The sequence below is a fragment of the Tauraco erythrolophus genome, chromosome Z (assembly GCF_009769465.1).
Source record: "Tauraco erythrolophus isolate bTauEry1 chromosome Z, bTauEry1.pri, whole genome shotgun sequence".
Classification (NCBI taxonomy): domain Eukaryota; kingdom Metazoa; phylum Chordata; class Aves; order Musophagiformes; family Musophagidae; genus Tauraco; species Tauraco erythrolophus.
In genome coordinates this window covers 30,042,552-30,066,825 of record NC_141496.1, presented here as the reverse complement: position 1 = coordinate 30,066,825, position 24,274 = coordinate 30,042,552, and the positions used below count along the sequence as shown (strand labels likewise).

The following is a 24,274-nucleotide window of genomic DNA, read 5'->3' as shown; positions in this document are numbered from 1 at the left end:
TGGAGTACTGTGTTCAGCTCTGGGGTCCCCAACATAAGGACATGGAGCTGCTGGAGTGAGTCCAGAGGAGGGCCACGAAGATGATCCGAGGTCTGGAGCACCTCTCCTATGACGACAGGCTGAGAGAGTTGGGGCTGTTCAGCCTGGAGAAAAGAAGGCTCCGGGGAGACCTTCTAGCAGCCTTCCAGTACTTAAAGGGGCCTACAGGAAAGCTGGAGAGGAACTTTTTACAAGGGTATATAGTGCTAGGACAAGGGGTACTGGCTTTAAACTGAAAGAGGGTAGATTTAGATTAGATAGATATTCTGAGGGTATGAGGTGCTGAAACAGGTTGCCCAGAGAAGCTGTGGATGGCCCATCCCTGGCAATGTTCAAGGCCAGGCTGGATGAGGCTTTGAGTAACCTGAGGAGCGGCTGAGGGAGTTGGGGCTGTTTAGCCTGGAAAAGAGGAGGCTGAGGGGAGACCTGATTACGGCCTATAAATACTTGAGAAAAGATGGTGGGGAGGTAGGGGAAGGGCTCTTTACATTAGTGACAGGTGATAGAACAAGAGGAAATGGGCATAAGCTTAGTCAGGGGAGATTCAGGTTGGATGTTAGGAAGTATTTCTTCTCTGAAAGGGTTGTCAGCCACTGGAATAGGCTGCCCAGGGAGGTGGTTGAGTCCCCATCCCTGGATGTGTTTAAGAATAGGGTGGATGAGCTACTTGAGGATATGGTTTAATGGGGATTAGGGATGGTTGGACTCGATGATCTCTAAGGTCTCTTCCAACCTAGAAATCTATGAATCTATGAATCTATGAATCTATGATCTAGTGGAAGGTGTCCCTGTCCATGGCACAGGGGTTGGAACTAGATGACTTTTAAGGTCCCTTCCAACCCAAACCATTCTATGTTTCCATAAATCAATAATCCATCAGTACATTAAAATTACACAATTATATAGATTATAAATCATATAAAATTGTATCATAAAACAAGCTCATAAGAGAGTAATTTTCAAACCTGCATAGTCCTGTTCATTGACACAAATTCCAGATGATATTAGAGTTTTCACCAAAGACAAATCTCCTCTCCTAGCAGCAACATGCAGCTGAGTTTCCCCTTTTTCATTTCTCTTCTGTTTCCTCTTTCTCCCAGCTCTTCTATTAGAGGTACCATGTAAAAGTGCAGCTTCTTTTCTGGTAGATTCTAAACACATATTGGGTGTTCATTAGGAGCCACAAAAAATGTTTCATTATAAACAAAGAATTAAGGTTCATAACTCATTTGAATCAATGTAAATGTGTGCAACCCTGTTGCCTTAATTATTCAATAACATTAATCAACTACATCAAAAAGCTAGAAGGTATTGTGCAAAGCTAAGATAACAAACATACCCTAGGCAAAAGACTTTACACTTCAAATCTAGATGACTTAACAAGGTACCATGGATTAGGGATCTATGAAAAAGGTAAGAAGGTTGACGTTTTATACTGTACAGAGGTAGGCAGTATGTTATGTTTCTCCATGGACTGCTTTCAATTTACCAGGCATGCCTGCTAAACAGATAAAGTACACACATAAAGGTATTTAAGAAACTATATAAAAGTAAAGACCTGACCATAACCTCTCTTCCGTTCCTAATTCTGTATCAGAGAAGAGGAAGGTTTTTACATAAGGTATTTTCACCGCTGTGACGTGAGAAAGCCCTGTAGACTGATTACAAATCTTTGGTTAATGTCTAGCAACATAGCTGAACTGCCTTTTAATTAGATCTGTGTAGGACTGGACCCATAATTGTAAATAAATTAGATTTAATCCTTCTCTTACTGGTTTACAAAGCAAACATCTACTTTAAATTTTATCATGTGATTATCAGACAGGTCCTAATTGTGAGGTTTCAGTTAACAGACATACCAAATTGTAAGAAATACTAAGAGAAAAACAGATTGAAAAAGCAGATTGATTCTGTGTATAGCATAAGGACAAGCGCCTCCCACAAACTGCTACCAAAAAGACAGGGTGTATAAATCTTCAAAAGCTCTACCATATGTTAGTTTTTTTTAACTCTTGTTCCTGTTGTTATAATACTGTGCTATTGGATTTTTCTTAAAGTTCACCGTGTTTTTCCTTTGATTTCTTGAAAATCTGTAATTTGTCAAAAAAAGTGTAAAGTTTTAAAGAAGCATTTTGCAACCCTTATCGATCTCTTCTTAAATTGTTCCTATGAACAATTAGTTGCTGCATCCTAAGCATTTCCTCTTTTCATCAGATAAACTGTCTTCTCAAATATTTTTTGTTATCAGTATCCATTGCTATCAAACATCCTCCATGATTTGACAGCTGCCTTTCTTCAGGCTCCTCCTGCCTTCTGAAAAATCTGCTTTTCCAAGGTTTCCTTTAAGGTAAACTACTGACCTTGCCATCCAAGACTGTTCAGAAGAAAATGAAAGACATAGTGCAACTTCTTCACTGGACTTCTCCAGTAAAGTAGAGAGGAGAGACTGTGTGAGTTTTAGTTGCTGGATCAGCCTAAAACCACGACACAGACATACAGAGAGGATATAGCCATACTAATTTTAAACTAGCTTGTTCAGGCTCTGCTGCAGCCAGACTATGGCAGCATGGAGCTCACTGTAGGCTATTCTAACCCGTCAGAAAGCATTCAGGTAGCCCTCTTCTCATTGGGGGTGCTTGGCCCACACTGCACTGGCAACTAGAAGAGTTTCCTTTTTAAGTGAAAACTGAGATTCTAGAGCACACAGAGGGGTCATATTATTGAAATACTCCTCCAATCTGAGACCTGCTTTTCTGTAACATAATGTATTGTGTTTTGTCTAAAAGCTTCTGGGTCTGAACTCCCAAAGCAATCATCCACTTTCTGGTTCTTCCTTTTCTTCCCTTTTGATTCCTGGGAGAATGTCCTAGGGACTCTTCAGAGACATGGTAGAAAAAAAAAAGGCACGCAACAGCCCATTAAGCTAATGACCCTTAAGCAATATCAGCTGCAAGTGAACAGAAATAATTGCAAAGTTTTCCAGTTAAGTTGTCATGCACAACAGTTTCCTTCATGATTCTTAGGAAACATTTGCAAAAGCATAATGGGATGTTGGTACGTGAATCACAAAACACTGCTGCACCATGCACTGCCAGGTGGGTCACGAGCAGGAAACGTCAGGAGCCTGGTAAATACAAAATCCAGGCAGCACAAGCACAAAGATAAAATGAAGAGATTACAGTAACCAGCAATCACACTAGATTAGGCTGCCACACCTCAACTATTTAAAGGATGTCCTTCTTCAAAAAGAATACTTCAACATTGATCTATGAGTAATTCTTTCTACAGATTGAACTATATGAAAAGAAACAAGCTGTTTGCACCTTCCTTCTGTAGAAGCAGAACAGGAATGTTGAGAGCCTATTAAGTGACTGACTGTAGATGAAAGTGACACTGCACCATTTAGGAAGAAAATATTTTTATTCGAGAACAGAATAATATAAGGAAGACCACTGGGACATTGGAACAATCAGATGAGATACAAAAGCCAGTTAATGAAAAAGAGGCATGAGACAGCAAAAAATCTGAAAACCCCACAAGTGAGAAAACATTATCCCATCTTCCACTTTTTTCTGCTGCAATCTGAATGCCATTGTCCCAGTCTCCAAAGCTATTAATATCTTAAACTGTACAAAGGGCTACACTTTCTCGCATCACCTCTCAAACAGCAACATTCCCCTGGGAAGAAGGAAATAATTAAATTTCAGCTAGATAAAATATTACCTGAAGAATCTTTTTTTGGGGAAAAAGTAATCTGTGAAATGCTACTCCAGAGGAGACCAAAATGTAAGACATATTTGGAATAAAGTTATTTTTAAAATCCTAATTGTATATATAGGAGGCAAAAAATATAAAGGAAAAAATCAAAAAATGTATTAATGCACATAGACTTTATTATAAAGACTGAGCAGAAATACAGGAGCCACTAAAAAGGACATCTGTAGGGAAAGGAATAATTTCTATGTTCAATGTTTATTCTTCCAATGATTAGCAGGGGATGATGACATGTATCAGATAAGCTATGGATTTTTTTCCAGAATGAAGTAAAAAGGCATTCCAGAAGGAACCAACTTGGAGACAGGAAAGCTAAGTACTGACACTGCCAAATACTGGAGAACAGTAAGTAACACAAAGCACCTACTACTTTCCTTGTCTGTTCAACTTCCAAAAGAAAACATGAGCTTGCAGTCCAGATCAAGAGAGCAGGAACTTAAGATGGGCTGAGAACTAGCAACTACCTGAGACAGGAAGAGGAAACAGTATTCTGTACAGCTGAAGGTAGAAGAGGACAAGAAGACTATGACTTTCTAAGAGAAAAAGATCAGCAGGAACTTCACATAGTTTCCTGGATGTTTTTGTCAGGCATTACAGGACATCATGGAGATTGGCTGATGACTCCTCAATTCAACTTGTAAGACTAGCGAGCATCCAGACGAGCTCTCCAAAGAGAAGCAAACACAAAAAGAGGTAAACAAACAAACATGCTGATAGCATGTGTGCAGATGTATTTGACCATATTGTTTGCGTCTATATGGGTGGGTGTGTATATTTGTCACACATTATTTTAAGCACACACGCTGTTATGTACACTGGTTTTAAAAGCATTTAATGGAAGTAGGAGTATGAATCCCATTTCAAAATATGTATGATCTATTTAATGCTAGGATTCATTTATATCCCACTTGAAGGCAACCAAAGTTTGACCAGTAGACCCCAGCAACACGTAACTGATGTCCAAGGAACAACCTAACATTTTTTGCTGCACACACTTGGAAAAAATAAATCAAATGTTGTATTCACACACAAATACACATCCATTCACACATAATTCTGTAAATCTATACATATGAAAAGCATCTTTTCCTATGTATGTATATAAAAAGTATACATTTACACTGACACAGTAGTTATTTGAAAGGGAAACTTTCACAGAGCTGGAAGCAATTATGAACAAAAAAACAGTTTGAAGGAAAAATGTCAGCGGAAAAATATGAATAGCTAGGAAGTATTTCACAACATATCTCACACTCAAGATGAAAAGCTGCACTGATTCAAAAACTAACCTGGCTTAGGAAGGGAATTAGAGAAATTAAAAAACGGTAAGTGAATGGTAGCAAATATAAATAACGAGTTGTAGAAAACCGCTGTGGAAAACAAAAGAATACAAAGAGATAGTCACAGACAGCTAAAGTCCTAAGAAGGCAGTATTTTAAAACCTATCAAAACCAGAAAAAGTAATTCCCAAACTCTCCCTAATTCCCAAACTAGAGAGAAATGACAGAATTCTCTAAAATAATGTGAAAAGATAAATATTCTATTCCATATTGAGGCAAAGCTACACAAGAAAATCCTAACATCTAATGACACAGTTCTTTTCATTTTAACACAAGTTAAGGAGAATGCCAAATGATATGAGGATAAAATTTTTGAATCGGCGGTTCAGATGTATTACACTTCCAAGTTTTAAGAAAAGGGGGATCCCATCTGAACTAAACGTTTTGAGTATACTAAGTTTAAGCACTATGGTTCTCTGGTTCCGGAAAGAATCAGAGTACACAAGATGAGATTGCCAGCTTTACCAAAAAAAGCAGTTCAGTGAATAATATTTGGGGGTTATGATGAGTAGTAATCAGTCAGACAATGGGTCTATGTGATGGTATGGCTACAAGATAAATGCAAGCCTTAGACATGCTTGCATGGGATGAAACTGCTAAATAGAAAGCTGTATGTGCAGGTAAAAGAGAGTGTAACTACCGGAGGACACTAGATCCTTATCCTCATATAAGTAGGTTTGTTTCTGTACTACAGCTAAAACCAAATTTACTGGTACGATCAGAGCCTACACTGACCTGTGCCTGATGAGGATATAGTCTATAAAATATAAGTGGATATATGTGTGCCAAATAGATGGAGAGCCAGGTTTTCTCCTTTGATCAGTGATATGCAAAACAGTTAACTGAGGACCAATTTAGTGTTATTTTAAACTATCACTTATGTAACACAGTTAACTAAGGATCAATTTAATGTTATTTTAAGCTCTCAGTTACAATCCTGCATCACCTCAACCACAATGCTGAAAGACAGATGAATGTAATATAAACAAAACAGAGTAAGCATGCATGTTCTGTAAAACAAAGTACAGAAGTTCTGGAAATATTTCAAGTATCTGGACCTCACTAGAGTATTTGCTCAACATGCTATACGTATTTTTCCAAACTTCCCCTCGTGTATTACAAAAAGCTTTGTTCATATATGTCTGGAAAAAAACCCATCGTTTTTATAATGCATGAACTTTTCACCTGATTTCTTGGATGTTTGCTGTTCTGATGCTTGACTGAATTGTGACTCTTCAGATGGAAGCTTGTTTTTGCCACTACTGCAATACGAGGCTGCCTTTTGGCTTGTCTCCTGAAGGTTTAATCTTACTCTTTTAGTTTGGATTTCTTCTGTTCCAGTAAACTGTGAAAGCACACTGGCCTTTGCATTTCCTCCTCTATTTTTTTCAGTGCCTTCCGTTCCACTTACTCCACCAAACACTTCTTCACCTGTTGATTTAACAAAAGAACTTAAAGTATCTATGGCATAAAGCTCAGTAATTTCAGAAATTACAGCTGATATTAAAATGAATGTAAAAGTGACCACCTAGTCCAGGTTAAAAAATGCCTGCACCAACTCAATTTTTGAAAATACTCTAACGTAACAAATCCTTTATCCACTATTTACTGTACATTAACATACTGAGATTGAATCCAAACAATTTAAAGATTCTTTTGGGAAAATAAGAACTTTATTGATTCTTAGGTATTAAAAAAAAAAAGATACTAAATAATTGCACTTTAATTACTGTAATGACCACTGCAGTCACATTTTGGGAAATACAATGAGGACTTGGATATAAAACATCCCACTAAAATACAAAGCAAAAATAATTAAAAAGTTTATCTGGCATAGCGGACTGCATCGGAACACACTCCAGGTGTCTGCTATTTATTTATGGCAAAATACATTCTCTGGATATCCACAGCTGGGGTTTTTCAGTAAAATACACAGAATGTTTACAACAAACTCATAAAATAATTATTTTCAAACAAAACATGGCACCTGTTTTCTCGGAGGTTTCTTTCTGCATTTTTTCCACAATCTGAAACGAATAAGGAGCCTTACTGTCTGCATTAACACCAGAACGCAAAGCTGCTTTTGAGTTGGTCTCCTGAAGATCCTTTCTCTTTTGTCTAACTTGAAGTGTGCCCTTTTCATGGAGTTGTACAGTTATTGGCTCAATCGCTAAACTACTAGCATTTTCAGTTCCAATGCAACATCCTTCTGCATTATGCAGGATCTTCCCTCCTTTCTTTGGTTGTGGAGCCTTTTGTTCAACGGTGCTCAGCACATCACTGGTAGAATTATAAGGACTTCCAGAAACACTTCCTCCATCAGCAGTTGCTAAAAGCTCATGTGCTAACAGTGTTTCTGCATTTGCTTGAAGCGTCTGTTCAGTGAAGCTGGCTCCACTTTCAGATATGTTAGTATAAATATTTTGCACCTCACTTACAATAGTCTGTTGCAATATGTTCGTGCTGTTTGAATCCGTAAGCTTCTCACACGCTTGTTCTGACTCATCTGTCTGTAAGGAAACCTGTTCAAACAAAGGCAAAGATAGTTTTAAGCTTAGAGTCTCTCCATTAATTTTGTTTCCATCAACATCAGATTTAACCTGATTTGTTAAGTTTTGCAAAAAAATAATTTGTTCTGAAGGTATTCCCATATCGGTATTTAGACTCCTATCACTCAAACTGCTACTGTTACTCTGCTTGAGATTATGTTCATCACTCCCATAACTCCTGACTTCCTGTTGTACCTTTAAAACAGATAGATTGTGAGAGGAAGCCAAAGCAAGTAGAGTATTGACTGAGAATCAAGTTCTGTTAAACCTGATTTAGTAGTCTGAGAATGCTGTGCGGAAACCACTGATGTGGGGCAATGCAGACTGGTGATCTCCTCCCCCGTTATAACAGAAGTTGCTGAGCTTCCACCAGTTCTGCCCTTTTCTTCTGTAAATGGATTTTCATTGATACCACTACTGAATTCATGTTCCTGCTGCAATTCTGTCTGACATGGCTGAGTTTTCCTACAACATTAACTGGGATGCAACAATTATGATTAGAAACAGCAACAGTGTGGGCCACTTCATTACGTTCAGCATCAGGGTAATATGTTTTCTATAATTTAACTGTTTGTTGGTTTGTAAGTGGACTGAAACATGAGGTGCACCTAACATGAAAAATTATTTCTGAATAGTTTTACTCTTGGCTGTAGCCTCTCCGATAAGAACAGCAGATCTATTTTTCTTTTTTGAACTAGTACTTTTTTTCATTTGGTTTTCTGCCTTCAGAATCCTGAAGAATTTTTTTTTTTGTTTATTTCACCAAATTTGTTTTTCTGCTTTGCTCATTTTTAGCAAAACTTCCTTTGATGCTTTAGTATTGTGATGTTGAACTGTGCCATCTGCATTTAATTCTCTCTACAAAACAGGCCATATACTTAATTTCATTTTGTGATAAATTGCTCTCTTAAATACTAAAACCATGCTATTATAACATTAAATGATTTCCTCTGCCTGTGTAGCTTTTCAAGACAGTAGAATAAACAAATTAAGGAACTAAGAAATATGCGTATAAAAATGTAAAATTTAATGGGTGAAATCCAACAAAAAATATTACTGGTGCTTTACATTTTCATTTATTTCTGAAAACTGAACAGGTTTCGAATTAATGCTCTGCCTTTAAAGAATTAAAACTACGCTGCTTCTGTGGTCGTACACCACAGCTATAGTTTAACATTTCTGGTAAACCTGTCTGCAATGATTCTAGGAAATTATAAAGGAAGGGAAATAACACAGCAAAACCACACAGAATTATCTCACGGCAATCTCTCAACAAAACTGCTCCAAAGGCCAATGACAACGAGAATTATCCTGCTGATTACTTCGTGTTTGGAGATAGAACCAGAACAGAAACACTGCAACAACTCACACAGCTACTGAAATCATCACAGTAATGTCACACAGCCACAGGTTTTCCCAATTACGTGTTTACAACATCTTCTACTCGGAGAATATCCCTCATCAATCAAGTACTGTTTTAAAGTGTAATCTAAGACTAGACACCATGGATGCTGTTATGCTGTTATAGCATAACAGTCTCAAGGAGACCGTAGACTGCACTACTGTGAGCAACAAGGACAGTTACCATAACCACACAAAACTTTAGGAAGCAATGATAAAGCGTCTGTGCACACTGCATTATCTGTTTCTGATATTACCAGTTGTCATTGTTCAAAGGGGGGAAAACAGTGGGAGAGTACAGCTTTTAATGCCAAAAGCTGCTGTGCTATATGCAAACAAACTATGACTTGGATCTTGTCTTTATGTGAGGCACCAGCTTATCCTGCTGAGGGCTTATGGCATAACTGTGTCACCGCTGTGCAAGACAGTGGCTCCCTAACCCTTTACTATCGAAACTCATCACAACCTACTACGCAGAAGCACAAAGCAACTATCGTACTGCTACAAGTGTCCTGGTTTTGACTGGGACAGAGTTAGTTCTTCTTTTTAGCAGCTAGAAGAGCTCTGTGTTTTGGTTTTAGTCTGGGATTCGTTATGAGAAGAATGTTGATGGCACACTGGTGTCTATAGTTGGCACTGAGACCTCAAAAACTTTTCGTCTGCCGTGTTCTTGCCAGTGAGCAGGAGCACAACAGGCCGGAGGGGAGCATGGCCAGGACAAAGGGTCCACTGCTCTCCTTATGATTTGAACTTAGACTTAAGATTGAGGGCCAAATTGGCCAATGAAGTACTCCTATCATGCAACGTCACGCCCAGCATAGAGATGAGGGTTGACTGGAAAGAAGGGCCTTTTGCTTTTCTGGGGGCTCTCACTCTCGGACTCTCAGAGTGCTGTCTCACTCTGACTCTTTTCTCGGGCCTCTCGCTCATCCAGGATTGCAGTGTCGGGACCTACCTGCTTCGGAATCATTTACTGGGACAGGACAGGCATTGGTCACCATGCCGTGAGCAATTATACTGTGCATCACTTGTTTGTATATATTATTATCATTATACATACATTTATTATTATTATTATTATTATTATTATTATTATTATTATTATTATTATTATTATCATTATCATCATCATCATCATCATCATCATCATCATGTTGTTGTTGTTGTTGTTATCTCAACCTACAAGTCTCTTTCCCTTTTCCCCATTCCTTGAGGGTGGAGTAGGGTGAGCCAGAGGCTCCGTAGCATTTAGTTGCCAGCTGAGCTAACCATGACAAGAAGCCAGGAAACATCTTGCAGTTTCAGTCATGTTTCTGCAAGTACAAAGAGGCACTGATGTACCTGCTTGTTGTAGATTACCTCTGTAGCACTTGCAAAAATCCAGCAAGAACCACTGTCTATAAGAGGCAGCTGATTGATTCTGTCCTGCATCTCCATGAGGCTGCAGCTTACCCCAAGTACCAGTAAGGATCAGCAACTGCTTGCTGAAGAATTGGTATAACATTGAATATCACTCTGTTTTGGTCCCTGCTGGGTATGAAGCATTTAGCACATTATGTGCTGGTTTTGAAACATTTCAGAAAAAGCCGTCTGTCCTAATTTGCTGAAGACTCCTAGCAAGCCCTTAACAGTTCAGCATCAAATTAACATCAGGATTCTTTGTAAAGATGTACCTGGTGCAGGTTTGTATCCCCTACGTTTTGAGTATTTAACATATTCTTTGAATCATCTCCAGCTGAAATGAAAATGAAAGACAGAATTGAAAACAGGCCATAATTCTTTACTTTGCTTACGTGGCACCTAGTGTCCACAACCTGTGTAACAGTATTTACCACATTCGGCTATCCAGAAAAATTATCAAGCCATAAGAGTTTTATTAGAATCTAAACCATATCAATATATAAAATACATATTAAAAACCTCAGAGCCTGATCTTTGTTGCAGATGGCATCTAGTACAAATCAGGACACGTGAGAGATTATACTTCCAAATTTTTTTCAAGACAGTGACCTGAGCAATTCTTTTTGAAACTTAGAGGAGCTACCACATTTGCCACTTCTAACAGGCTTCTCTGATCTCCAAGAGACTTTTGTGAAGCCAGGGATGGTAGAATGATAGCCTAGCTTACATCCTTCCCAGTATAGCATATTTGGGCAGGGAAACGGATAGAGTAGCTAAAGCCAAGTCATTCGTGTAAAAATAGGCAGAGATATTCTCCAGCTCTAATTCAGTGCCTTGGTGGTGGTCTGCTTTAGCTTTCCAGCTACCCTTTGTGCTGACAAAATGGCATAAAAAGAGTATAGCAGCTACCAAGATCCTAACCTAGACATCAACATACTTACTTCACGCAACTCTATGCATTTACTTGTGGCCAACATGTCCTTAAACCTTGACTAGCCCCATCACATTGAAAAAAATCTAGCTCATCCTCATTTGTTATTTTGTACTGCAACATGAACCCAAAACCCAGCCCTAATATCCACCCAACAATCCACACTGCAACCAGTCTTAAATTTAACAGTCATTTCACAGCATAGCAATGCTTTCTCCACCACTTCAGGGAATCTGGAATCCCAGATGTTAATCCTAGCCCTGGAATCACCATTAGTCCACTGAATCCTTGCCAGTCTTAAGTCTTAAATTAAGCCAAACGGACCAACTATTGAGCAAAGATAAAGCCAAATTCTAATTCAAATCATAATCCTGAACATATTTTTAGCCCATCAATCTTTGTAAGGTTCAGAATATCTAGATGAACTTTGGTGGCTGCAGCCTTAACCTCTAATCATGGGACCTCCCAAACAGAGCACCCTGTCAGACTAATCTCTTTCAGTAGCATCAGCCTTGATTTCAATGACATCTGAAGCCAGTAACTCCTGCCTACTCCTAGTGCCCCGACTCTAAACTTAGAAAATCATGGAATGATGAATATAGAATAGTTTGGGTTGGAAAGGACCTTTAAACGTCATCTAGTCCAATGCCTCTGCCATAGGCAGGGACATCTTCAACTAGATCAGGGTGGTCAGAGTCCCATCCAACCTGACCTTGAATGTTTCCAGGGATGGGGCATCTAAAACCTCTCTGGACAACCTCTTCCAGTGTTTCACCACCCTCATTGTAAAAAATCTCCTTCTTGTATCCAGTCTGAATCTGCCCTACTTTAGTTTAAAACATTACCCCTTGTCCTATCGCTACAGGCCCTGCTAAAAAGTTTGTACCTGTCCTTCTTGTAAGCCCCCTTTAAGTATTCCAAGGCTGCAATAAGGTGTCCCCAGAGTCTTCTCTTCTCCAGGCTGAACAACCACAACCATCTCAGCCTGTCCTCATAGCAGAGGTGTTGCAGACCTCTGATGCTTTTTGTGGCCTTCCTCTGGACCTGCTCCAACGGGTGCGTTTCCTTCCTGTACTGAGGACTCCAGAGCTGGAGGCAGTACTCCACATGAGGTCTCACCAGAACCGAGTAGAGGGACAGAATCACCTCCTGGACCTGCTGACAGTGTTTCTCTTTGCGCAGCTCAGGATATAGTTGGTTTTCTGGGCTGTGAACACACATTGCCGGATCATGCCCGGCTTTTCATCCTTTCCATCCACCAGCACTCCTTCTCTGCAGGGCTGCTTTCAATCCCTCATCCTCCAGCCTGTACTCATATCAGGCGGTGCGCTGATGCAGGTGCACGACCTTGCACTTGGCCCTGTTGAAACTCATGAGGTCCACATTGGCCCACTTCTCAAGCTTGTCCAGATCTCTCTGGATGGCATCCTGTCCCTCAGGTGTGTCAACCACACCACTCAGCATGGTGTCATCTGCAAACTTGCTGAGGGTGCACTCGATCCTACCGTTCGTGTTGTTGATGAAGATATTAAACAGTACTGGTCCCAGTACAGACCCCTGAGGGACATCACTTGTCACTGACTTCATTTGGACATTGAGCCGTTGACCACTATCTTCTAGATGTGACCATCCAGCCAATTCCTCATGCACCAAACAGTCAATCCATCAAATCCATCCAATTTAGAGACAAGAATGGTGTGGAGGACTGTGTCAAAGGCCTTACAGAAGTCTGGATAGATGACATCATAGCCATTCTTTCATCCATTGATGTAGTCACTCCATCATAGAAGCCCCCTAGGTTGGTCAGGCAGGACTTGCCCTTGGTGAAGCCATGCTGGCTGTCTTGAATCACCTCTTCCTGTCCTCCATGTGCCTTAGCATAGCTTCTCGGAGGATCTGTTCCATGATGTTCCCAGACACAGAGGTGAGGCTGACAGGTCAGTAGTTACCAGGGTCCTCCTTTCTACCTTATTTAAAAATGGGTGCAATGTTTTCCTTTTTCCAGTCACCAGGGACTTCACCTGACTGCCATGACTTTTCAAATATCATGGAGAGTGGCTTGGCAACTACATCAGCCAATTCCCTCAGGATTAGGGGATGCATCTTGTCAGGCCTGATAGACTTACACATGTTCAGGTTCCTCGGGTGGTCATGAACCTGATCTTCTCTTACAGTGGGAGGGATTTTGCTCCCTCAGTCCCTGCCTGGTGGTCTGTCCACTCAAGAAGTGTGGGAACAGAGAGTGTCAGTGAAGACTGAGGCAAAAAAGTTGTTCAGTACCTCAGCCTTCTCCTTATCCATTATTAACAGTTTGCCAGTCATGTTCTTCAGGGGAGTACAATTTCTTTGTCCTTCCTTTTCTGGCTGACATATCTATGGAAGCCCTTCTTATTATTCTTTGCATCCCTTGCCAAGTTCAGATCCAGTCATGCCTTGGCCTTCCTGATGCCATCCCCACACAACTGGGCAGTGTCCCTATATCCTTCCCAGGATACCTGTCCCTCCTTCTACTGCCTGTACGTTTCCTTCTTGCCCTTTAGTTTGACCAGCAGGTCTTTACTCAGCCATGCTGGTCTCTTGCCTTCCTTGCCTGATTTCTTACACCTGGGGATCGAGAGCTCTTGCGCTGTGTGGAAAGCATCCTTAAACATCTGCCAGCTCTGTTCTGTACCCTTGTCCCTGAGGGCAGTTTCCCAGAGGGTCCTATTGACTAACTCTTTGACTAGCTAGAATTCTGCTTTCCTAAAACTCAGAGTCCTGACCAATTAGCTCACTTACGTTGGTGACCATCAGGTACGGCATCACATGTCGTCTGGTAGGGCTGCCTATTACCTGGCTTAAGAACTTACTCTCAATGCCCTCCAGCAGTCTCCTGGATTGCCTACAGCTCACGGTGCTACTTTTCCAGCAGATGTCAGGGTGGTTGAAGTCCCCCAGCAGGAGGAGAGCCTGCAAGTGTGACACTTCCTGTAGCTGTAGTAAGAAGGCTTCATCAGTAGGCTCCCCTTGATCCGGCGGCCTGTAGTAGCACCAACCACAAGGTTTTCTTTGTTGCCTCAGTCTCTAATTGTTACCCATAAGCTTTCAAACTGCTTATATCTATTCTTCAGAGACAGTTCTTCACACTCTATCCATTTCTTGATGTTGAGGGCACCACCTCAACCTCTTCTTCCTCGCCTGTCCCTTCTAAACAGCCTGTAGCCATCGACAGCTGCACTCCAGTCATGGGATTTGTCCCACCAAGTTTCAGTAATGGCAACTAGGTCGTAGCTTTCTAGCAGCACTGTGGCTTCCAACTCCTCCTGTTTCTTCTCCATGCTGTGTGCATTGGTATAGAAGCACTTCAGCTGGGCTGTTGGCCATGTCACCTTTTTAGAGGAACACACCTTAAATCCTCTGAGGTATTTCCCCAGTGTTTCCCTGTTCGGTCGTGTTACCTCATGAGCCCCCAGCTCATCTCCGTAAGACTTCAAGTGCACTCCAATGTACCTAGCATATCTCAGAGAAACAGGCAGAGGACTCTCGCTAGCACCCCATCCCTCTAACCCTGGCATGTCATCCTACAGCTTGTCACGGGTAAGCCCAATATTATATCACTCCCACTTCAATTCTAGTTTAAAGCCCTGTCAATAAGCCCCACCAGCTCACGAGCAAAGACTCTCTTCCTTCTTTGAGAAAGGTGAATCCTACTTGACACTAGCAGGCCTGGTGCTGTGTAGACCATCCTATTATCAAAACCTCCAAAATTGTGGCAGTAACACCAGCCATGGAGCCATGTATTAACAGACTGGGTGCACCTGTTTCTTTCAATGTCGCTGCCTGCAACTGGAAGAAGACAGAAAAAAATTAACTGTGTTCCAGACTCCCTTATCAACTGTCCCAGGACCCTGAAGTCCCTTTTGATTGCCCTTGGACTATGTGTTGCAGCTTCATCGCTGCTCACATGAAGAGCAAGAATGGGTAATAGTTCCGAGGACTGGGGACTTCCTCCAGACTTAAAAATGCCACAGTCCATACTGGCTCATTGGTGTTGAATAGTCCTAATTCTAACTCTAATCAAGGCTTATCTTGTGGCACTTCTTTATACCTGTCCCTGACCAAGTAGCCTCTTCTGAACTTTCCTCCCAACTTATACCCTAAGACTGGACAAGATCCAACTCTCACCTTAGCCAAAATGTTCACTTACCAACCCCTTGAAACCCACTAGCTAATGCCTCAGTAAAATTACCCTAGTCCCAGCCCTAACATTATCAGTTAAGGATGAGCAGTTGAGGCTTGGCAACCCCCAAGATCTAGATCTAATCCTAGAACCTCCATTTTTTATCTTATGAATTTTTCAAAATTCAGCCTATATGCCAGTTTAGAACCAAATTTTATCCCTAGCTCAAAGATGTTCCTCAACCATCAGCAAGTCCTGCCACGTCCCACCTTACCTTTAGATAGGCAACAACTATTGTGCTTCACATTTTCATTTCAAATTTAAAGGTAGCTCCAGACTAAGAAAAAGCTGGACATCATTATCTTTTATACTTTGCCAATGTACAGCAATTGTGCTGGGTAGGGAGTGCTCACAGTACTCAGGCACCAGACAGTGAAGCCCATAGAATCAAGCAGTAATCAAGGAAATATAGTGCAACAGATGTTCTGAATTTCTCCATTCAGTGGTGATGATATGTCAGAATAATTCTCTCCTACCTGATACTGAGTATCTTCTGGATTTTGCTACATAGCTGTTAAGCAGTTTCCTCATAGACGGATCAGAGGCTTCTTCTAATGCACACCTTCCCATCTCATTTTTCAGTAAGGGATCAGCTCCATGCCAAAGTAATAACTCTGCCATCTAGAAAAATAATTTTTTCACAGTTTCTTTTCTAACAGTATTTTCCATACTCCTTCTTTATATGGACTTGTCTGTCTTGTTATTACAACATGAGCAACTAAAAGGAAATCTAAGGCTTATGACAAATAATCCCTCTCTATTCTAGTTAATAAATCCAAGCATTCCTCTAGATAAATCATTATCCTTTGGTCTTCTTATTTTCATTTTTATAAATTTGTTCCAGTTATTAACCTGACGCCACTAAGCCAAGGTCTCCCAAAATATACGGTAGGATTCATCCCCCTCCTAGCTCTTAATTGGTGGAAAATAACAGGTGATTTTAGAGTATGTGTCAGCTTATGTATTTAGGATATCTACTTCAGAATAAAATAAACTGTGCTCTAGGTGTGTCTGTTGTGACTCCTGTGACCACACAGGGAAGTTTTGACAGCTATTTCAGATGCACAACGTACATCTGGTCAAATGAAACCCACTCAGATGATCTTACCAACATTATGATTTCCATACAAATATAAAGCCTGATTCTTGTTATTTAAGAAATTATCACCTCAGCAAAATGTTCCATCTATACTTGCTGAATTCTTTTTTAAGACATAGGAAATTTACAGACTGATTATTTCCTTTTTGTGGGTAACCCTGTGATCTTATTGCAGCACCAGTATCGTTTTACTTGCACCTCTGCCTTTCTCTCTTCAGCACCTGTTATCCGTTCATACTGAGCTTGACTCACATCCTTCACCCATGCGTTTAAAGTTCCTCATTACTTCTAACCAGAAAACTGCTAGTGAAGCTTCCTCAATTCATACGTTCTTGTAACAACAGAGCAAATAAAAAAGGGTTGAATCCACAGAAAAAAAACCTTCTGGGCTTCACAAGTTGTCCCAAATCTATGGGTTTTTTCAATGAGTGATGTTGAGAACTCTTCTTCCTTAATGAGATCTTTGGCTACGTATCACACTTGTATGCTCTTCCCCTTAACTGTACAATTAGAAAGTCTTTCATATACATCCCATTTTTCTGAAATAAGAAAATAATTTTGCTATAATGCAGGCACATAAAGGGCTAAAGCAATCAAAAGATGTGTTTTCAATTTACAATAACAACTTCATACAGAAAAGGCAACTTTGAAAGAAACAGCTCCAAATACCATGTCACCAAAAGTCGTATTACTGAATCACTCTCACTATTTTGTTGCTAGTCAGAAGTTTGACAGACCACTGCAGTGATACAGCTGTACTGCTCCAGAGTAAAAACAGTGTCACCATGCAGCACCATTCCCTGTGCACATGCCAGCTCACATAACTCTAACACAGAGTTATGAACATGTTGAACGATGTTGGTATCCCTCAAGTGACCTAGTTGAGATCAGTGTTCTTCCAGTACATTTAAGTTGCTGACCCCTAAATATTACTTGTGGAGATGCAGAATCCTTCACGCATAGCCATGCACATAGTGTCTTAGGTATTTTTACAGAACTCAAATATTTCATGAGCCCGTAAAAGTCTGTGATCCACAAGCTGAAAAACAAGCCCAGGGCTCTCAAGTCTAAGAAAAAATTGTTAACCAAAAGTCTACCTTTCCTCTTTGCTCCAGTGAAACTTGAGAAGAAACAGATTAAGTCTTATCTTCGTTGTGAAACAGAAGGAAAGCAAATGTTTAGAGACAAAACTTATTACATCCCACAAAAAAAAAAAAAAAAAATCTTAGAAATCAATAAATAGTAGGGAGCACATGTGCACTTCTAGAGAAAGAAACAGCAAGCAGGCAAAAGGGATATGTAGAACTCCTACATAAATCTAGGCCACTCTAGGAACATGCACAAACAGGCGGAGGCAACCACTGCCAGACTGAAAGAGGATCCACAATTCAGACACAAGCTTATGAAACCACAGCATTTGGCAACAAAACTTAAAATTAATTCACATTGACTATTCAGTTGACTTTCTGTTTAAGATCAGACAAAAGATAAAGCCACGTCTTCATAACTTTCCATACAAAAAATGTCTGAGCATGGCTGTGGCTGCACACCATACATGCATGTTTACTAAATCACATAAAACCAAAGTCATTAAAACTCCAGAAGAATGCTCAGGTCATAAACTATTCTGCAAGGTGATTATAAAATAAGTGAAACAAGTAGTATTAAACAGTACCAATCTGTTCCTCAGTACTGCAGCCATTTTCCCAAACAGTTGGAAAAACAATTAATTTCTGCTGTTGGACAAATCTTATAAAGCATGGAATGGTTTGAACAGAAATCGCGCAGAAAGGATCTGAAGCTCTTTAATTTACTCACAATCTGAAAAGACCAGCCACATATAAAAAGATTATGTGAACTTCTGGACCCAACAACAACCATTTCTATTCCTAGACCATAATTTGTGTCCAGTTCGAAATATACCTTATAATGGCCTTTTTCAACTGCATCTTGCAATGGTGTTATTTGTTCATCTCCTCTAGCATTAACATCAGCTCCTGCTTTCAAAAGCTCATTTGCTATTTCATAAAAGCCTTCTAAACTTGCTGCATGTAGTGCAGTCCACCCTACAAAAAAGAAAAACCCGTGTTTCACATTTGAGTGAAATAATTTATAAAAATTTACATCAGTTTTAGGTTGTCTATTTGATAATATTTCAGAGAGTATTACTGAAAAGGTAAAAACTGATGCATTTTACAGTAAGTTGTATGAATTAATGTATATGAAAAAGTCACAACGGTTGGGAGATCTCATTCTTTCGTCACAATTTGCACTTACTGAAGAACCAGGTGCTGCTGTAACAATACTAGGTTTAGATTTTATAGCTCTGTTACGAAAGAAGAGAATAAAAATTACTCCACCCACATCTGAGTAATTTCTCCCCGAATAAAATGTATATGCTGTTTTAAGAACAATATAATTTTTTCATGGCACTCTTTTACTTAAGGGGGCAAGTAAGAAAGAAGACACAAAATAAAGATCTAGAGTCTTTACTGCCAAACTTTTAAGACATCCAAGAATGGTCTGAGTTTCCAAAGAAAGCAATGAAAAACCCTTACTGAGATTCCACTTCAGTTATATGTGATAAACTAAGACAGGAGCTTCATGACCTATAGAACAAGTATACTCTATAAAGAAGGTGCTGAGGAAAAATAAAAGACAGAATGTAAGTCTTTGAACTGGGTTTAGCACATCCTTGCATCAGATCCTTAAACATTCATTATATGACATTTTTTTGTAAGGTGAGAAAAGTAAGGGAAAAAGACAGAGGATCTTTCACTTACTATCTTCCAGCTCTCAAACCAACATGCCCTCCAGAAGACCATTTTGATAGACAGCCTTACTCTTCAACAATCTCCCATTAGCAGAGGTCATCAGGGTCTAATTCACATACTAAATACAAGAATTACTATGTGAATTAGGCTTATTAAGACTATTAGGTTCCCATTAAGCAAAATTATCTTAATTTCACTGGAAAGAGAAACTCATGAGGCTCTCTTATACATCATCCAACCCAGAATATCGTATATTTATACAGAATTGGATTTATTATAGTTACAGGATGTTGCATTAGGTAGTTTTTTGCTATTAGGCTTTGTTCCCAAATGCTTGAAACTCAAGTAAGTTTAAGTACATCACCTAATGTTGACAGTGCTTCAAGATGAATGGTTTTTAACAGTATTATCTGTAAAACATTTTACTTGTATTTTATAGAGCCTATCTCACTAAGAAATTCTAGTAACTCCATAATCTGGAGCAAAAGCATGAAATCTGTTAAAGGGAGGATAAAAAAGATTAACTTAAGGGAAAGTACCTCTTTCTCCCTCAGTAAAAAGAATCCTCTATCTGACATAACTAACAAGCCCCTGAAAAGTGGAACTTGCAACATGTTCAGTTGATAATCAGTAGAGTTGAACAATATGATTCTCCAAGGACACCGTGCATGCTCCAGATGAAGGAGAAACACAAGTTTCATTGCAACAGATTTTCAGCTTCCTCAAGGCACTGTGAGTCAATACTCAAACTGAGAGCACAGACAGTATCTCTGCCATGCTGTCCATATCCTACATGCTGATGTCCAGGAAATAAAAAGGAGAAAAAAAACCCACAAAAGAACTCAACAGCTCAGTAAGACACTGAAGCATGCCACTGTAGCACAGGAATAAGGAAAAACAGTAGGCTAACATATGGATAATCACTAGTGGAGGGCTTTAAAGGAAGAGAAAAGTCAGAGGCAGAATATAATCATCAGAACAATGATTCCCGAAGACATTGAGATGAAAGTGCATTTCAACATGGCACAGGTCTGGAAACTCTGCTTCTTTCTGATTACACCTTCCTCACTAGAAAAGAAAGAAGTAGGGCCAGGTCAGCCTTTCATCTCTTCAAGGAGTTCAACTAAAACGCATTTCAAGCAGTTGCACTCCTTGCGCATCAAAAAGCAGCAACCAGAGTCTTGCAGATGAGAAGCAGTGGCCCGCCTTTAAAACGTGCAAAGGCAGAAAAAGGAAGCAGCTGTGAGGCCGAAGATGGGAAGCAGTGCACTTTGGTACACCTGCCCAGAGAGGCTGCAGCTGAACCAGAGCTATCCACCTTTCTCTTGTCAGCAGGTGGCTTTGAAACCCATCAACAAAACATTTTCTCATCTACCTCTAGCAGAAGTTAACACACAAGTCACTCTGTGAGCTCAAACGCCAGAGTCCTATGCTGTAAAAGTCTGAAATTTGATGCTGATCTGATCTGTCTCTCAATATATTCCAGAAGACAGAAAATTTCTACCTTAATTTTGGTCTGTTACATGCCTGCATTAGGCAACAGCCTTTAACTGCAGAACACGTTTTTTTCTTCCCACAGAACAGTTGTGAAATCCTAGCCACTGCACAAGATGGAAACGCTCTAAGAACGTATCAAAGTCTTCTACCAAAGAAGACTCACCAAAGTGAGCCAGCTGCCTATGAAACCATTTTCTCTTTTGTTATGCCAGTTTATCAGAGCCTAATGATGAGACAGGGAACTGCAAAATAAGGAACAGCAGTCTTACGTTTGAAACACCAATTGATACTTCAGAGTGTGGCAACGTCTTCGACACAATGAAGCTGGTTAAGGTGAATTGACTCAATGAAAGCATTTACAGCTGGCCACTACCTGTCATTCTCTTTTTCTGGTGCCGAAAATGAAGTAAAAATACAAAATACCAAGTATTCTCAATTTTACAAAATCAAAGCACTGCTTATTTATGAAGCTACAACTTCCTTTAAGATGTAAGAGGCAAAATCAGAGCCTCTGAAAAATTAAACTGGAAAATCTAAATCTTAGCATCTCAAGTTGGCCACTGAAAAGGACCAAAAAAATATCTTTAAAAAACATTATTTAATTAAGGGACTGTTTTGTGATAAGCATACATAGGACTGTTGATTTAAGGCTAGGTAAACTCAATTACACTTTGTAATTTTCTAAGTGCTTACTTTTTCTGCAAAATTTTCTCTTTTAGTACACTTTTATACATAGATCTATATATTTTCTCATGAACAATTACCAAGTTAAACCAAAAAAAATGTAATAATATACTGACTAGTCAGAAACCTACAGTCTTGTCCACTGCACAGACTCATAATATGGACTTTATTAGTTATAGGTAGATACTTGTTTTGAAAATAGTATTCTAATACAATTGCAACTTACCAGCATGATCTTGAACATTTACATTTCCACCAGCTTTTATTATGTTACGTACAAGGTCTAAATCTTGATGATCAACAGCTTTATGCAGTAAGGTCTCACCATAAGCATTTCTCCTATTGATTGTTGAAAGTAAAACGGGGCAAGCAGGTTTTGCAAAATTCCTACCAAAGGCTCCTCTTCCTGAAAAATAATGTAAAAGAGCTGTTGAACAAAAAAATATCTTTCCTTTCTTACTTTTGCTTCACTCTGCATTACAGTTACCCAGAGGTGTAACTCACAAAGCCTGACGTCTCTACTGTTTTGTGCATGGTGATACACTGTGAGCTCACACTAATTCCCAAACTTCTAATGTTCTGGACTCTGTGTAGCTTTTTAGAATGAAAACAGGTTTACCCAGGACCTTCCCTCAGCTAAGCACATGGACAGTCTCTCTCCTCTATCTGTCCAGCCTTACAAGACCTTAATCATTTAAGATGGATACTACAGTCCCAAGCCAAAGTTGGTTTAAACTAGTCAAGCAGATCAGGAGGGATTAAACCGCACAGACATACACAGAAGAAGGTGCAGTTTTATTTTACACTTAACACAATTTAATTTGTTACTTCAAGAGGATGTATTTCTTGTCACTTGTACCTTGCCTTCCCTACCACCTTCCTTGTGTCTGACCTTGTGCAAAGCAAACGATGCTTGCTGATCCAAAACAAAGCTTTTTGGAGGGCTGTTTTTTCGGTGAATTACCAAAGATGACTTACAGACTCTTAATTACTAGGTTTTAACTTCCCTTTCGATTGGATTAACATGAAGCTACCCCTATAGGCAGCGCAACTCTTTCTGCAGAAATCATGCTAAAAAAGCAACAGCTTGTTTTCTGAGTTGAAACTAGTAAGTCAATTAGAAATAGATGCGCAGTGAGTCACACAACTTTAAATCTCATAAAAACAATGCTTCTACTGGGAATAATTAAAACCCTGCAAAAGAGAAGCGTTATTAATTGGAGGTAGAATTATTCATATTTTGTAAGATCTATAGTGTAGCTGTCACAGTTCAAATACTCCGAGACTTTTTAAGCTGTTTAAATAATTGTAGGTGCACAGGTAAATCCAGACTGAGTAGGCTTAAACAAAAAAAACCCCACCTTTTAAGATCCCAATCTTAAAAGTGCTGGAGTGAGCACTTAAGTAAGGAAATTCTGTATTCTCCTATACACTTTCTCTGTGAGGCAATGCATGTCTCTGCATGCATTTTCAAGGGATGAAAAATAGAAATCTTTCTCTCTGACAAAGCATGCTGCAAGGAAAAATACTTTAAAGAGTGCTCTGTGACTGTGGTAGCGATGGCCCTATAATCCTATATTTAAAACAGACAGGATAACAACAGCAGGCATTCAAAATAGAATAGACTGGTTTGTATAGGTCAGCTCTTGGGGATGGATGGCACTGCTCTCGTAACGATGTTGCACACAGAATATCAGATTATAGAACGATATATAAATGTATATCAGCATCTATGTTTTCACTCTGCATGAAAACATCTGCTTTTCAGAATACGCTAATTTTTTCATGTATAAGACTTTGATTAAAATTGCATGCTGAAAAAATTCTCTTGATTCTTAATGAGTTTATGCAAACAAGTCCACTGCTAGGTTGCTAATATGTAGGTTTAAACAAGTGAGGGAAATTATCAATAAATTTAATTATTAAAATGAATGTTTATACCATCTTTGTAAAATAAATCCATGCCACAATATATTGGAAAGATTATGAATGACATTTGATTCAGTACAGTTGTTAGAATAAAAAAATAATATGTATGACAAGCATCAGACAAGATCTTACTCAGTTTTGTTTTGATTCTCTTGCTCCTTCTTCTCTGCTTATGTTTTCTGTCCTCTTTCTGAGTTCTTTCTTGGCATATGTTTGTTTCTAGATCCTGCTTGTCTTTCAAAGTAGATTTCTGAACTTTACTGGCAAGAGATTTGCTTAGAATCAATAAAAATATTCTCTTCTCTATATAAACAGATATTTATAGCAGAGCTGAGAATGTAAATATATTTGATTTTAAAAGGAAGTCTGTAATAGCATGCAAATATATAGGCTAACTTAGGAAGTACTGAATAAAGAGTAAATCAGGAGTGAAACTAACCTCCAGATCTCTAAATAAAAGGTAAAACCTTTACCTTTTGATCATTTAAAGTCATTCACATGAGGAATGAGTACTCTGTATCCACTGTATTGGTTACATTATTTTATTTTTTTAAAAAAAAGAATATTATGCATTATTTTGTCATACTCTGAATCCTTAGCTTGGTTTCTTGTTGTGCTGCTACTGTGAGACATCCTT

The 24,274-nt window shown here is 39.3% G+C and overlaps 2 protein-coding genes across 2 annotated transcripts in view; one reads left to right on the top strand and one right to left on the bottom strand.

Moving 5' to 3' along the window:
- Positions 1-24,274, top strand: part of HMGCR (3-hydroxy-3-methylglutaryl-CoA reductase) — a 213,999-nt gene that overhangs the window by 145,190 nt on the left and 44,535 nt on the right. The gene's annotated exons all lie outside the window — the stretch shown is intronic.
- ANKRD31 (ankyrin repeat domain 31) overlaps positions 1-24,274 on the bottom strand; it is a 78,090-nt gene that overhangs the window by 32,144 nt on the left and 21,672 nt on the right. Inside the window, 8 exon segments of the mRNA XM_086629310.1 lie at positions 1,009-1,190; positions 6,339-6,584; positions 7,141-7,897; positions 10,777-10,838; positions 16,131-16,275; positions 18,677-18,819; positions 21,935-22,114; positions 23,770-23,901. Coding sequence (XP_086485436.1) covers positions 1,009-1,190; positions 6,339-6,584; positions 7,141-7,897; positions 10,777-10,838; positions 16,131-16,275; positions 18,677-18,819; positions 21,935-22,114; positions 23,770-23,901 — 1,847 coding nt within the window.